Source organism: Impatiens glandulifera, chromosome 4, assembly GCF_907164915.1.
Source record: "Impatiens glandulifera chromosome 4, dImpGla2.1, whole genome shotgun sequence".
Taxonomy (NCBI): Eukaryota; Viridiplantae; Streptophyta; class Magnoliopsida; order Ericales; family Balsaminaceae; genus Impatiens; species Impatiens glandulifera.
The window spans coordinates 47,012,338-47,028,818 of NC_061865.1; the positions used below are offsets into that span (position 1 = coordinate 47,012,338).

At 29.7% G+C, this 16,481-nt stretch overlaps 1 protein-coding gene across 1 annotated transcript; it reads right to left on the reverse strand.

Moving 5' to 3' along the window:
- Positions 1 to 12,980: 12,980 nt before the first annotated feature.
- LOC124935958 (protein phosphatase 2C 37-like) lies at positions 12,981 to 14,427 on the reverse strand. Its single transcript, XM_047476402.1, has 2 exons — positions 13,700 to 14,427; positions 12,981 to 13,626 (listed from the first exon to the last, which is right to left on the reverse strand). Exons 1-2 carry the CDS (start codon positions 14,333 to 14,335, stop codon positions 13,210 to 13,212), a joined length of 1,053 nt encoding a protein of 350 aa, XP_047332358.1. The 5' UTR covers positions 14,336 to 14,427; the 3' UTR covers positions 12,981 to 13,209.
- Positions 14,428 to 16,481: the final 2,054 nt, after the last annotated feature.

Consider the following 16,481-nt stretch of genomic DNA (forward strand, 5'->3'; position numbering starts at 1 on the left):
CAATGAGAACTGAAAATCTGAAATGTTCTATTAGACTATTGAGAAATGAATATTTCAACTCATTTCAAATTTTAACTCTATTTTAGGCTTCTTTAGTTTCTATTAAGTTCGGAAGATTAGATTTTTAAAATAAGTCAGATAGAAGATATGCAATTGTTATCACAATTACCTAATTTAACAACTTTTGAACAAGAATTCAAATTATCTTGTCATATTCTCTTTTTTTTCCTCTTTAGATAAATGACCTAACAACTAAATTTTCATTTTCCATTCAAAATAAATCACTTGGATTAACTTTTTATTTTTTTAGTTTCTTTGTCAATATTAAATTCTTCAACAAAGAATTAATTTTTAACTTTTTTTTTCTTCAATTGATTAGGATTTGAGGATTTGGTGTTAACATATTCATACAACATTAATATTATTTATTGAATTGATAACATTTATAATTGTTTATATATTTATAAAAGTATTAGTTAGAGCTCTTAATTGAGAGATTAACTATAAAAAGAAATTAAAAAGTTAACTAATATAAAATAAGTAATAGGAGTAATAAATAAATTTAAATTTTAATAATTAAATTTAACTAGTATGAGATTATAAGATAGATTTAAACTTAATAATTACTGTGTTATCTTTTAATTTTTATTTAAATTATAGAGAAAAAACGCCCATATATACTTATATATTTATATAACTAGCTCACTTAAATGTATATACTAATAAAAGATCATTTAAACTTAAGTATAATAAAAATATGCTTATTTAATCTATGTTACTAAACAGAGTTAATTTTTATTTTTTATTTTATATATTTATTAATTAAATATTAATATATTTTTCTCTTCTTCTTTTTCATTAATTAATTAATTCTCTCCTTCTATCTTTTTCATAAATTTTTTATTATTTTTATATAAGTATTCATCATTAATTATATTAATTTTATATTTTCGTTTTATATATATTTTATTAATATTAGTATTAATTATTAATTATTTTAAAATTGTTTAATCACAATTCCCAATAATTAAATATAACAGTGAGTTAATTCATCCATAACAAAAAAATCCTTCAAATCCTTCAAATAAATTAATTAAGAATTAAGAATTGAATGATAATAGTAACTCATTCATCAAACAACAAAAGAATAATAAACAAATATTAAACAAAATAATATTTCTTACTACTATAAGTTATGAATTAAAAATTAAATAAAAATTTAAAAATTTTATTTTTTTTATATTATATTAAATAAGAAAAAAACTCTTTACAAAAAATATTACAGTAAAACAAAATTTAGAAATATGTTATTAAAATCTCTTAAAAAATGAGAATTTAAAGACGGCTAAGAGAATTAAAAACAGATAAAAAAAATAAAAGAAAGATAAACTAATATAAAAATAATTTTAAAAAATGAAGAATGAATTAAATTTAAATGATTTCATTAATAAAAAAGAAGGAAATAAAAAATATATTAATATTTAATTAATAAATATATAAATTAAAAAATTAAAATTAACTCTATTTATTAATAGAACTTAAATGAGTTTATTTATTTTGTATAGTACTTAGATTTAAATGGTAGTCTAATTGAGATATTTTATTAGTTCATACGTCTAATTGGATTAATTATACAAGTATATACGTTTAAGTCAACTTTTTTTTAATTATATATGATAATTAATAATTAATTATTTAAATTGTGTTGTTAATACTTTATCCCATTATACAAATTATACATATTTGTGACCCTATTAACCTAAAAATTTATGTATTAGAATTGGGACTTTGTAGATTATTTTTATTATATGAATACAAATAATTAGGAACAAAAAAAAAAAATAATTGATACATCTTAAAAATAATTTTAATTTATGAATTTGTTTCGCATAAAAAAATACATATAACAAAATTTTGCTAAATTACTTTTACTTCATATACGAATTTAAACAAATATCGATTGACTTAATATTAGAAAGAAATTGAGAAAAAAAATATCATGCATATATACTCAGACAAATATGACATTTAGTAGTTAAAAATTTGAAAAAAAAAACTAATTTAAGTTTGTGTACAATTAGTATATTTAAACCTAGAAAACTATTAAAAATATATACAAATTATTAATACAATTGGCTCATTTAACCTATCTTTTCATCGTGTTAATTTTTGAAATGAATATATTATTTTTATTTTTATTGTCGAAATAAAAACAATTGAGATGAAATTTTGGGTAAGGGAATGACGTGTCGCAATCTCTTTAACAAAAAAAAAATATTTTTCTTCTCTCTTCCTCACACTTTTTTACTTTTTTCTAATTATTGATGTGATATCAAGTCATTCCCTATCCTAACCTTCCTTTATCAGGGTCGGACGCCCTAGGGTAAGCCCGTCAAGCCATCGGGCTAGGGCAACTCACTTTCAAGGACATCCCATTTATTAAAAATAGAAAAATATTTCATTAAATTTATAATAATTTTAATCACAAAATGTTGTAGTTTAGTTGTTTAAGATAATAACTTGATCATTTTATTTTGTTATTAGTTTAAATCTAAAAAAAAAATATTTTTTTATCAAAATTTTAAACCAGACTTGAGGTAATAAAAAGAATATCGACCATTTTTTTCTACCGAGAATTAGAACAATCCAAAACTCGGAAACGCACTTCCCTGTATTAAAAGTTAATGTAAGAAATCAAAACTATGAATAAAACTAATATTTATATATATATATATATATATATATATATATATATATATATATATATATATATATATATATATATATATATATATATATATTATTTTTATTAAAGCTGAATATACCCAACTTTGCTTGCTTTTTCTCCTTATCAATTCCTTGTGTACTATGGGATAGTAAACATGTTAATGTGGGTAAGTTATTTTTACTTTAACATATATAAATTATATTTTTATTTGTAAATAATTGATTTTTTTGATAATAAATTAGAAAATTAAATATTTTGGCATATTAGATTTACTAATTACTTTTTTTTTTATGGTTGTCCAGGGTTGGTTTGCACAAACTCGTGAGTTTTCTATGTTTACCCTAGGACTGCCCGGACTGTCCTGACGACTTCGTGTTGGAATTAAATGGTTTAATTAATAAATTAAAGTTTAATAATTGGAATAACTACCCACTAACTAGTAACTACCCATTAAGGTCTCTTTGATGGAAAGAGAGGGATTATAAATATAGTTTTAAGGTCCCTAAGGCCATTATCTCATCTAAGAAAAACACCATCGATAAGAGATAAATCGGTTTTAGAAGATCGAAATTTTAAAGTATCAAGAAGAATGGCTGGAGGTAAGTTTAAATTATTTTTCCGCATTAGATCTAAATAAAAGAGTTGTTAGATCATTAAGTATATAAATTCTACATTTGGTATCAAAGCCTTAAAAACTTCTGCCTTCTTTGTTAATGAAACTTATTTATAATATTTCTGCACTAATTCAAGAAAGTTTCGTTCATTTAATTATTATGGTTGATTCACGTTATTTATAATTTGAGTATATTTTATAAATGTTATTGTGAATTAAAATGTCAAATGATTCGATTGATTTAGCTAATTAAAGAATAGCCACAGCATCTTTAGTTAGGCTGAAAAATAATTGTTTGGAATCATATTAACATTATTGTAATTAATTTCATTAATATAATAGATTTTATCCCACAGGAATTTCTATTATTTGTATGTGATTAATTGGGATGAAATATCATGTTATATATTTTTTTAATTACCCACAGGAGTTAAGAAAATGAATGATTTGATAGTTTTATCATAAGGTTATGAATGTATCTGACTGAATTGAATCTTTAGCCCACAGGCAAGTTTTATGTCATTAGATATATTTTAATTTAAGCATGATTTACATTGGTAAACATGATTTTGTTTATTTGCCTCAACTTATTTTAAACATGTATAATTGAATTTTACAGTTATGATACCTGGTACTGTTACTGATATCAAGTGTGAGATTCCCGAACTTGTGGGTGATAATTATAAGATCTGGAAAGAAAGGATTTTGCTTCATTTGGGATGTTTAGACATTGATGATGCTATAAGGAAAGATGAGCCAATCATTGATGATGAGAGTACTACGGATGATTTACTTCTTCATGAACGATGGGATCGATCTAATCGTCTCAGTATGATGTTCATAAAGACTAAAATATCTGAGAGTATTCGTGGCTCAATTGAAGAGCATAAAAATGTCAAAGCATTACTGAAAGGAGTTGATGAACAGTTTGCAACTTCTGATAAAGCTCTTGCCAGTACTCTTATAATCAAGTTCACAACCACGAGGCTCACTACTATGAGGGGTGTGCGTGAGCATATCATGAAGCTACGGGACATTGCGGCTCAACTAAAAAGACTTGAGGTTGATATGTCAGAGTCTTTCCTGGTGCACTACATACTAGCGACCCTTCCATCTGCGTACGGAGCCTTTAAAGTCTCCTACAACACACATAAGGAGAAATGGTCAATTAATGAACTTATGACCATGTGTGTTCAGGAAGAGAATAGGTTGTCAATGGATTTGGGTGAGAGTGCATTTACAGTTACACATGGAAAAGACCAGAAATCTCATAAGCCAAAAGGGAAAGGAAAATTATCGGCAACCGGAGGGATTAAGAAAGACCCAAAGGATATAAGGTGTTTCTTTTGTAATAAGAGAGGACACGTTAAAAAGGATTGCCTAAAGTATCTGATATGGCTTGAGAAGAAAGGTAATTTAATCTCTTTTGTCTGTTATGAATCTAATATGGTTGATATTAATTATAACACATGGTGGATTGATTCTGGTTCTACAATCCATGTTTCTAATACCTTACAGGGTATGCGAAACCTAAGGAAGCCAACACCAAATGAAGAACGCATCTATTCCGGAAATGGGATGCAATCACGTGTGGAGGCTGTTGGGACATGTTATTTAATTTTAAGTAGTGGTTTTAATTTGTGTTTAGAAAAGACCTTTTATGTTCCTAACATTACTAGGAATTTAATTTCTATTTCAAAGCTTGTACCTTTGGGATACTCTTTCAACTTTTATGGAATGTCGTTTGCTTTATTCTATAAATCTAGTAATGTTGGAAATGGTACACTGTTGAATGGTCTTTTTTCTATTAATTTACAAAATGACGCTGCTTATAATACTTTACATGATCAATCTGGTGTAAAACGTTGTGTTATAAATGAAGATTCCTCTACTTTATGGCACCGTAGATTGGGACACATTTCTATTGATAGAATTAAAAGATTAGTAAAAGATGGAGTACTTAGTACTTTAGATTTTACTGATTTTAATACATGTGGGGACTGCATTAAGGGAAAGCAGACCAATAAATCCAAGAAAGGTGCTACAAGGAGTACAACCATTTTAGAAATTATCCATTCAGATATTTGTTGTCCTGATATGGATATGGTTAGTCCGAAATACTTCATCTCTTTCATTGATGATTACTCACGATATATGTATATCTACTTTCTTCATTCTAAAGATGAAGCTTTAGACGCCTTTAAAGTATTCAAGGCGGAAGTAGAAAAACAATGCGATAAGCAAATTAAGATTGTGAGAACAGACAGAGGTGGAGAATATTATGGTAGATACACTGAGAAGGGACAAGTGGCTGGTCCATTTGCTAAGTTTCTTCAAGAACATGGTACTGTGCCCCAATATACTATGCCTGGTTCTCCGGACCAAAATGGGGTTGCAGAAAGAAGAAACCGGACTTTGATAGACATGGTACGGAATATGATGAGTAACTCCAATTTTCCAAAGGCATTATGGATTGATGCTCTAAAAACGGCTGTGTATATATTAAACCGAGTTCCAACCAAGGTTGTCCCAAAAACACCATTTGAATTATGGAAAGGTTGGAAACCGAGTTTGCAACATATACGCGTTTGGGGATGTCCGTGTGAAGTAAGAGTTTATAATCCGAAAGAAAAGAAACTAGACCCAAGGACTATTAGTGGATATTTTATTGGATATGCCGAAAGATCTAAGGGTTATAGATTCTATTGTCCTACTCACAGCACTAGAATTGTGGAATCGAGAAATGCAAAATTTCTTGAGAATGACTTGATTAGTGGGAGCGACCGATCCTGGAACACCGTTCCAGATAAAGATCATTATGATGTGCAACCATCATGCCCAAGTGATAGATTGATTGTTGTTAACAATAACCCTCCAGTACAATCGGTTATTGTAAGAACAATTACTGAAAATCCACAAGTTGTTGAAAATGAACCAGTAGATCAAATTTCTCAAGAGTTACCTGAGAGAGTTATGCAACCAGTTGATCAACAAGTTTTACAAAATAATGTTGATCCAACATTAAGAAGATCTACTAGAATAAAGAGATCAACAATATCTGATGATTATATTGTGTATCTACAAGAATCGAATTTTAATGTCGGAGCCGAAAATGATCCTGAAACATTTTCACAAGCTATAAGTTGTGCAGAATCAAAATTCTGGCATGACGCCATGAAGGATGAGATGGATTCTATGACTGTCAATGAAGTCTGGGATCTTGTCGCGTTGCCTGATGGTGTAAAAGCCATTGGATGTAGATGGGTCTTCAAAACAAAGAAAGACTCAATGGGCAACATTGAAAGATATAAAGCAAGACTTGTTGTTAAGGGATTCACTCAAAGGGAAGGAATTGACTACAAGGATACATTTTCTCCTGTATCAAAGAAAGATTCACTTCGCATAATCATGGCATTAGTTGCATATTTTGATTTAGAATTGCAACAAATGGATGTGAAAACGGCTTTTCTCAATGGAGAACTAGAGGAAGAGGTATACATGAAACAACCTAAAGGATTTTCCTCTAGTAATGGTGAGCATTTAGTATGCAAGCTTAAGAAATCCATATACGGATTGAAACAAGCTTCCTGTCAATGGTATTTGAAATTCCATGATGTTGTCTCTTCGTTTGGTTTTGTAGAGAATGTTATGGATCATTGTATATACCAAAAGGTCAGTGGGAGCAAGTTTTGTTTCCTTGTTCTATATGTGGATGATATTCTACTTGCTGCAAATGACAAGGGTTTGTTATATGAGGTGAAACAATTTCTCTCTAAGAACTTTGATATGAAGGATATGGGTGATGCGTCTTATGTCATTGGCATTAAGATACATAGAGACAGAAAAAGAAGAGTTTTGGGTCTGTCTCAGGAAACCTATATCAATAAGCTTTTAGAAAGATTTCGGATGAAAGATTGTTCACCAAGTATAGCTCCCGTTGTTAAGGGTGATAAATTTTGTTTGAACCAATCCCCAAGGAATGATCTCGAAAGAGAACAAATGAAAAACATTTCATATGCTTCTGCTGTTGGAAGCCTGATGTATGCTCAAGTTTGTACAAGACCTGACATTGCATTTATTGTTGGGGTATTGGGAAGATATCAAAGTAATCCAGGTTTAGACCACTGGAAAGCTGCAAAGAAAGTGATGAGATACCTTCAAGGAACGAAGGATTACATGCTTACATTTAGACGGACTGATACTCTAGAAGTGGTAGGCTACTCCGATGCAGATTTTGCTGGATGTATTGATTCACGAAAATCAACATCTGGTTATGTTTTTATGCTTGCTGGTGGAGCTGTATCTTGGAGGAGTGCAAAGCAGAGATTGATTGCAACCTCCACTATGGAAGCCGAATTTGTATCGTGTTTTGAGACTACTTCGCATGGTGTATGGATGAAGAGTTTTATTGATGGGCTTAGAATTATGGATTCTATCTCTAGGCCATTGCAATTGTTTTGTGACAACTCAGCTGCAATCTTTATGGCTAAGAATAATAAGAGTGGTAGTCGAAGTAAACACATCGACATTGAATACTCAGCCATTAGAGAACGTGTTAAGGAAAAGAAAGTGGTCATTGAACACATTAGCACTAAGTTGATGATTGCTGATCCTTTGACTAAAGGCATGCCACCAAAGAATTTCAAGGATCATGTAGAACGAATGGGACTTAGTTCTGTTTTATGATTTTATTTATTGTAAGAACAATGTTTTAAGTGAAACTCTAATAAGTAATGATTTCTCATATTTGATTTACGTTATGCTCATATTGATCGTTTTTGAGAAATAATAAAGTTCAGACCTAGAATAAACATATGGTTTATTCATTGAGTTTTATGGGTTGTTATTGAGAAATGTGATGCATTATGATACATAGAAGATGATTCTCAATTTTAGAGGATTTATCGCTATGATTCATGTATCAAATTTCTTATTGTGATATGATTTTATTTATTAAACCAAGTGGGAGAATGTTGGAATTAAATGGTTTAATTAATAAATTAAAGTTTAATAATTGGAATAACTACCCACTAACTAGTAACTACCCATTAAGGTCTCTTTGATGGAAAGAGAGGGATTATAAATATAGTGTTAAGGTCCCTAAGGCCATTATCTCATCTAAGAAAAACACCATCGATAAGAGATAAATCGGTTTTAGAAGATCGAAACTTTAAAGTATTAAGAAGAATGGCTGGAGGTAAGTTTAAATTATTTTTCCGTATTAGATCTAAATAAAAGAGTTGTTAGATCATTAAGTATATAAATTCTACACTTCGGACCAAACTGTCTTCTCACTACCCTTAAATACAAATTGGGACCTTTTTGCGTCTATTGAAAACACTTTCGTATCCACACGACCATCGACTACATATTATGTTCGGTTGTGATTTCTTCGACAAACATGGCCGGCCAGAGAATGGGAGTCCCAAAAACAATTATGGCCAATAAAATTTAAAAAAATATATATATACTAAATAAAAATTTTAACAAAAATAAAACATATACATAATTATAATATCTATTCTATAAAAACATTCATACTATACAATAAAAAAAATTAAAATTAAAAGAAATTTTTAATTAGTTCATAATATATTTTTATTTTTATTCTTTTTAATTTAAGAAGTTAAGCATAACACTCGTAATTGTGACATTTGATTTCTTTTATATTTTATGGACTATTATTGTCACTTAAATTATTCTAATAACTTTTATTTATATATATATAATCAATTAAGTAATTAATAATATAATTTGGGGGCAAGGAGATGACTTTTAAGGGTAGGTTGCCTCCCCATCTGTCTGGGTCTGCCACGATGCAGACCTACAACTTAGTTAGGTATTTCATCCTCATAGTTTATGCCCAATATTGTTTAGATATATTCACCTTATACTAAAGGTATTTCAACTATATTTTGTCAAAGTAACCCATAATTAAAAAGTTAATTAAGCAGCATTTTTATAAAAAGATTAAAAAAAAAAATAATTAAAAAGCAATAATGCAATCTCAAATGATAACATCATCTGAAATCACATTTTTCGTAACATCTCTCATTTTGGATTAAATTTCTTAACAACAACTTTCAAAAACTAAAAAAATAAAAGAAATAAGAATTATCGTGTCTCTTTCTTTTCGATAATTTGTAACATCTAACACGCTTCAACCATATCCATTTTGGACATTGAAAATAAAAGAACATTTCAAGATTGGAAGGTAGAAAAATACCAAAGTAATAAAAGAAATGAAACATCAACTTTGAAGATGAAATACAAAAGTTCAAAAGTGGAGAAATTGTAACCGGTCACTGTCTATAGTCAAGGATTGTTGGGAGGCGGTGTCACAAAGGCAATTATGCAGCGGAATTTTTACTAAGTTTTTCGCCCTTGTGCGGCCTGTTTTGCGCACCAAAACAGTCAGCCAACTCCGAGGTTCACTTCTCACAAAGAAATAAACAACTCACTCAACAATTCTGCCCAGACCCACAATGATAAATCAAACATTCAGCAAAGATAAACACACACAACAATTACGGGCAAACGCCCAACTCTGTAATATATTCACTCACAAATATCGGTTATAAAGAGGCTATAAATTATCAAGGCTGCACACAAAATGACACTCACTTGTGGGGGATATTTTTCTATCCAAAAATCCAACAAAACCCAACCGGATCCCAACAAAACGTCTTGTGCAGCTCATGATATATTTATAGCCCTAAGAATAACAAACTGGGAAACCTAGAGACTCAGGCAGCAGCCTTGGCCAAGTCGTGGCTGAAAAAGTCATCTCAGACTTGGCCCTCCGAAATTATAGGGTCTTGACCGGGCCCTCCCGAAATACTCGGTCGTGGCTGAGACTTATTCCATCTTTGACTTAGCGACGCACTTCTCCTCGGTCGCCATGTGGGTCGGATCGGGTACCGGTCCAAAACCGGCCAAAGGCCCGATCCATGATCGAGGCCTAACTCATGCACAATGATCCGGCCCATGTCTGAAATACTCGGTCCTCAGTCCTCGGTCCTCAGTCCTCGGTCCTCGGTCTGATGCTTACACTTGGTCAGCTTTCCCCCTCGGTCGGATGCTTCCGCAAGGCTAACCTTCCCACGGTCTGATGCTACCTTCTCCACACTTTTCCCACCTGATGCCCGCACACTCCATGCGCTGGCTGTTGTTACTCTTTCGGCCCTAGGTCGCACGCACGCGACCCCACTTCGGCCTCCACTCGGTCCTGGCCTTCCGCAATCCGGCCCCCGACCTACATTTTGCCAACACCTCTCTCGGTCCTGGCATTCCACACTCGTGCCACGACAAGCGCATGCTAACATCAATCTCTCGGTCCTGGTCCTCAACCCTTCGGTCCGGCAAACGCATGCTAACATCATTCTCTCGGTCCTGGTACTCAACCCTTCGGTCTGACAAACGCATGCTAACATCATTCTCTTGGTCCTGGTACTCAACCCTTCAGTCCGACAGCAACTTTGATTACTTAGCATTCTGGGGCCAGTGCTGCACGCCCTCGACACTCTTCTCGGCCCCTCTCGGTCCTGGCCAACACACAGCCAAGACAACTCGGCTGAAACCCTGCACCTCAGTCGCCCGCACACGACTTCGTCTCGACACGCTTCTTCTCGGTCCTGGCGCTTCACAAAAGCGCCAGACCCTAGACTTCCTCATCTCCGGTACCCTGCCGCACACCCGCGACTCTTTTTGGGTACCTCTCGGTCCTGGCCATCCGCAATCAAGCCCGGACCGAGGCCAGCATGTTACGCTTGTAACAGGCGGCCTGGTCGGAAATAATTGTAGGAGTCGAGTAAGTCTGGTTGGGAGTGGTCGTCTATTATTATAGAAAGGTTCCAATTGGTAAAAGATTTACGGCGCCAGAGATAGTGAAAAGCTAAGAGTTAGGTTGATTATTCTCACTTTATCGAAGCTAATTTTTTTCAGCTTGTTCGTATGTATATTTGATATTATTCATCTTATTTAATTGTTAATGTTGTATAATTTTGATTCAACTTAAATACATCGAGTTTATTTATTTTTTATATTTATAATATTATTAAATAATTAATATTATATATATATTAATTTAATTTTAAATATTAATAAATTATTTAAATTAAAAACTAATATATGAAATAAATTATATGAGTATATTATTTTTTTATTAATATATAATTTTAAATATTAATAAATTATTTAAATTCAAAAATAATATATTTTAAAATAAATTATATTAATTAATATATTAATTTTTATTAACATATAATTTTAAATATATATATATATATATATATATATATATAATATAAATAAGTTTTTATTATGATTTATTTATATCTATTAATTCAACTCTCAATAAATGATTTGCATACTGTAATTTTACTAGTGATTTAAAAAATATTAATAATAATAAAAAATATTATTATTTATATCTATTATCAAATTTGCACATCATTTAAATTTTAAAATTTTCACTCTCATCTTATATATATAATAAATTTATCGTGTACCCTTATATTTTTGTGTAAAATATATTCAAATTTATGTTTTATTATTATTATAATAATTTTATATTAATATATATAAAAAATTAAAAATAATTGAGAGATAATGAATAAAATTATTATAAAGAGATAAAATAGATGAAAAAAAATGAATAAAATAATTTTAAAAAGATTAAATATATGATAAAGAAAGAATAAAATGATTAAAATAAATTAAATAAATAATAAATAAAATGATTATAAATAGATTAAATATATAAAAAATATAAAAAATAACAAATAAAATAATTAAAATGAAATGAAATCCATAAAGGATGAATAAAATAATATTTGAAAAGAACACGCTTCAACTGAAATAAATATATAGAAAATTGAGTTTAAATTTGTGTTTAATTATAATTTGTTAATTGCAAAATTATTAAAACTAAACGCGGTATATTGTAGGGTGAATGGCTAGAGGAAGGAAGAGAATGAGAGAGAATAAAATAATAATTATGTAAAAAAAATTAATAGTTATAACAAAACTATAAATGAACCAATTTTAATATGTACAAATTATACATGCATTCTAACGAGTCAGTTTTACAAGTATATAAGTCAAAATGAATTATTATTTCTTTGAATATTTAACTACTTATTCCTATGGAGTAATTATAAAAGCCAAAGAGGACTATTTTCATTTCTTACAAAAACAAATAAAAATAAAATGTTATTGAATTTACTAATAACATAAATCAATATAAATAATCATTTCCAATAATTCATTCATTCCAACTCAAATTCATCTTTATCTAGTTTTTAAATATGTCTCTATCTAAAAATCCTCCCAATCTTATATTTTACAATATGTATACTCTACATCAATTCATTCAACTTCTTGATTCATATTTTATTTAATTTGTAAATCACATTATTTAAACTCTACGTATTGATTCATCAATGCAGGTCCAATTTTTGGTCAGGGTCTATTAATTGTAACAAATTAATTGTGTAAATTTAACTAACCACAACTGTATATATTACAAATTCAAATAAATAATATCCAATTTCTTTTAACAAATGTCATATTAATATGCAGAAATCGGTATATATAAAAATATATATATTTAATAACAACATTCTTTTTAGCTTAATATATATAATAAACTTTTCTTATCAGTTCAATTTTTTTAAGAACAGACAGAGTAGGTTCTATTCCCCACTTTTACTTGTAAAGGAGGAACACGGGTTGGGTTGGGTCGGGTCTTAAGCTTCTTCTGCCCGTAACATTAGAAGATACATTAAACTGTACTAGACCATTAAATTAAAATCATTAAAAAAAAACAAAGATATTTTTATTCCGGTTATCGCCGCCGCCGCCGTTACTATTCTCGCCGGAGATCAACAACGACGACACTCACATTATCCATACTACGTCTCGCTAATGCAAGCTTAGTCAACAAGATCGAAGCATCCGTACACGCCTTATCAGATCTCTCGCCCTCGCCGGCACTACCCGCCGGAGAAGACGGTTTCGACGACCGGAGACACATTCTGGCGACGCTACAAGCCGTTTCATTTGAAATAACATCCCATAAACCATCGCTAGCTAGAATCAAACATTCATCTTCCGAATTACGATCTGTAATCGTTACTTCCGGATCCGATATCACAAATGGTTTCAGATAACTATCACCTATCGCTCTTGACATTGCTAAAACGCCAAGAACTCTAGCTCCATCCCAGTATATAACACGTCCGCCGGCGCTCTCGATTCGGTTCAGCTCATCTGGACGATCAGGCTGAAATCGGAACAAACAATAAGAACTAAAACAAGAACAAACTCAATCAATCGATTCTTATTAGAAAACTCACTTTATGATCAGAAGAAAGCGGAATTGCGATACCGTTACGGCAAAGGACTGCTCTAGAATCGCCGCAGTTAGAGACGATGAGTTTATCAGGTGTAACGAGAGAAATAACTGCTGTAGATCCAACAGCATCGCATCGTGGCGTCTGGAGTTCGCATCTACAGTTGGATCTTGATGAATCTGAACTTGTGGAGAAACATTCTCCAACCTCCTTATCCATAAGCGAGTAACAATTTTCCATTACTTCTTTCCATGATCCTTCATCGCTATCTTCGATTGCATCTTTCACTATTTCATGGAATCGTTCCTTGCACTTTGAACTCACATGCGAGCATCCATGGCCATCGTAAACACCGAAAAAATGTCCACGTTTTGAAAAAGAAGGATGAACTGCTACTTCATCTTCCATATCTCTCCTTCTTCCACAAACAGAAGTCATGCCATACCTCGCCGAATTCGAATTCTCATTCAATTTCTGCTTTTTCCTGAAATTCTCATTCGTAACAACAGGAGTAGAATCGGTAGCTAAGAATTTCAAAGGAGGAACTTCCAATCTCCTTCTTCTCGATGTTTTCGGTTCAACAGGCGTTGATATCTTCTTCTCAGATTCACCAACAACTCCACAACACATACCAGACATGATCAAAGACTCAAATGAATGAATTCAGTTTAGTTTTGAGGAACGAAGAGAGATCACAGATCCAAAATATTGAAGATTTTAGAAAATGGTGAAAGAAGGCATCACAATATATCTGAGGAGGGGAGGTAGAATTACGGACACGTAGCTGTCACGGTCAGGTCCGTGACGGGCAAAGAGATCCGACATGTGCAGTTGGTTTGACGTAGAATTCTGAATGGCTAAAATAACATCTGGACCGTTGATATTTGATCTTAATTGTTATATGTTACCACGTGTAAAAGGCTTTTTGGTTTGATAATACGTGGACGAATGATGAATAGACAACGCTTTGGAGAGAGAAAGGGGATTTCTAATCTGACACGCATGTGGCCCTGAAACGACCCATCGGCGTGTTATTCACATTTATGCCATTGTCCTCTATTATTATTATGAATATATTTTAGTTTTTTATTTTTATTAGTAAATTTTGTGTTTAATATCGACACGTGGATAATTTGTTTTAAACGAGATTCGTTGATATCACTGGTTATTGACACGCGTTCACCGCTCTCTAAGTTCTTGACGCGTAGAATATCTTTTATATTTGTTTATTTTTTTTATATTGAATGTTAGGTGTTTTGAAATTTGAATGAGTTTGGTATTCTTTTTTATTGAGCTGGTTGGATAAGGATTTATTTAAATGAATTTTAGTTTAAAAAAATGGATGGGAATTGATTTTTAAAAGATATATGTTTTTTAGTTAAAAATTTTAGAATTTTATAGATTTTATTTTTTTTAATTTAATCAAATATCATTAATTTTTCTTTCATCAACTCTATTACTCAATTTATTTATTAAAATATATAAATAATTTTTAATTTTATGACAAAATTTATTTTATTATTATAAATTAATATATTTTAATTTTTTTTTAAATCACCCATAAATAATTTTTAAATTAAAAATAAATTTTTTTTTAATGTTTTGGTTAATAAATTGATGGATGTAATTGATTAGAGGGATAATAAATTAATGTTTGATTATTAATGAATTTTTTAAAATAATTCAACCAATAATGTATAATATATAATGATAAAATATTTTTGTATTCTAATTAATAAATTTAATAATGTGATTAATGAGAGCATGAATGAATGATTTTATTTTTTATTAGGATTGATTTAAAAAAAATTAACTAATCTAACAAGGTTTAATATTATTTTTTTTTTAGATAGGATCTTATTTTTTGAATTTGTTTAATGTTTGTTAGGCAAGGTTTTTAGTGGATTTTATTAAAATTTTAATTAGTTAAATTAATATAATTATATTTATGGTTTAAAATCTAAATTTTATAAAACTAAAATTATTTTAATTAATAAATTAAGTAATTTAATAATAATAAATATATATTAAATAATTAAATTTTAGAAAAAAATATTAAAATAATAAACATCAACCATCAAAATATATATATATATATATATATATATTTTATTTTTTATTTTTTTCTGAAGTTTGATGTATTTTATTTTTATTTATTTATTTCATTGTTTATTATGAAAGTGATAATAAAAAATATAATAAGAAATCAATAAATAATAGACTTACTAGTTAGTAGTTAAACAAACTCATACTTTTTTTATTAAACTAAAATGTTTGATTCACAAAGACATACACTAAAATCTGAATTTTATATTTAAACTACATCCTTCCTTAAAAACACCCAAACTAAACTAATAGGTTTTGTTTATTATTTAAATAATTAATTGATTAATGAATAAGTAAAAAAACAAAATTATTTAAATAAATTAAGCCAAATAAGTTAACACGTGCATGCCAATTTGACCATGATTAATTAAAAATAAATTTAATCACTTTGACTAATATATTTATCATAAACTACATTGTAAATAGAATTATTCTATTTCATAACTCAAACTCACACTAATCTAAGAGTTTAAGACTAAATACTTTTCTTATTTTTTACTTACTTTTCTAATTTTATATAAAGAAGATGTGTTCCTAGTATATTCATATCCTTTAGATAGTTAGGATTTCTTTCTGTGATTATTAATTTCTCACCATTTTATTAATAATTTTTCAAATTAAATTAAAATATATTATTTAATAATGTTATTTATGTTTGATAATTTATCACTAAATGAAT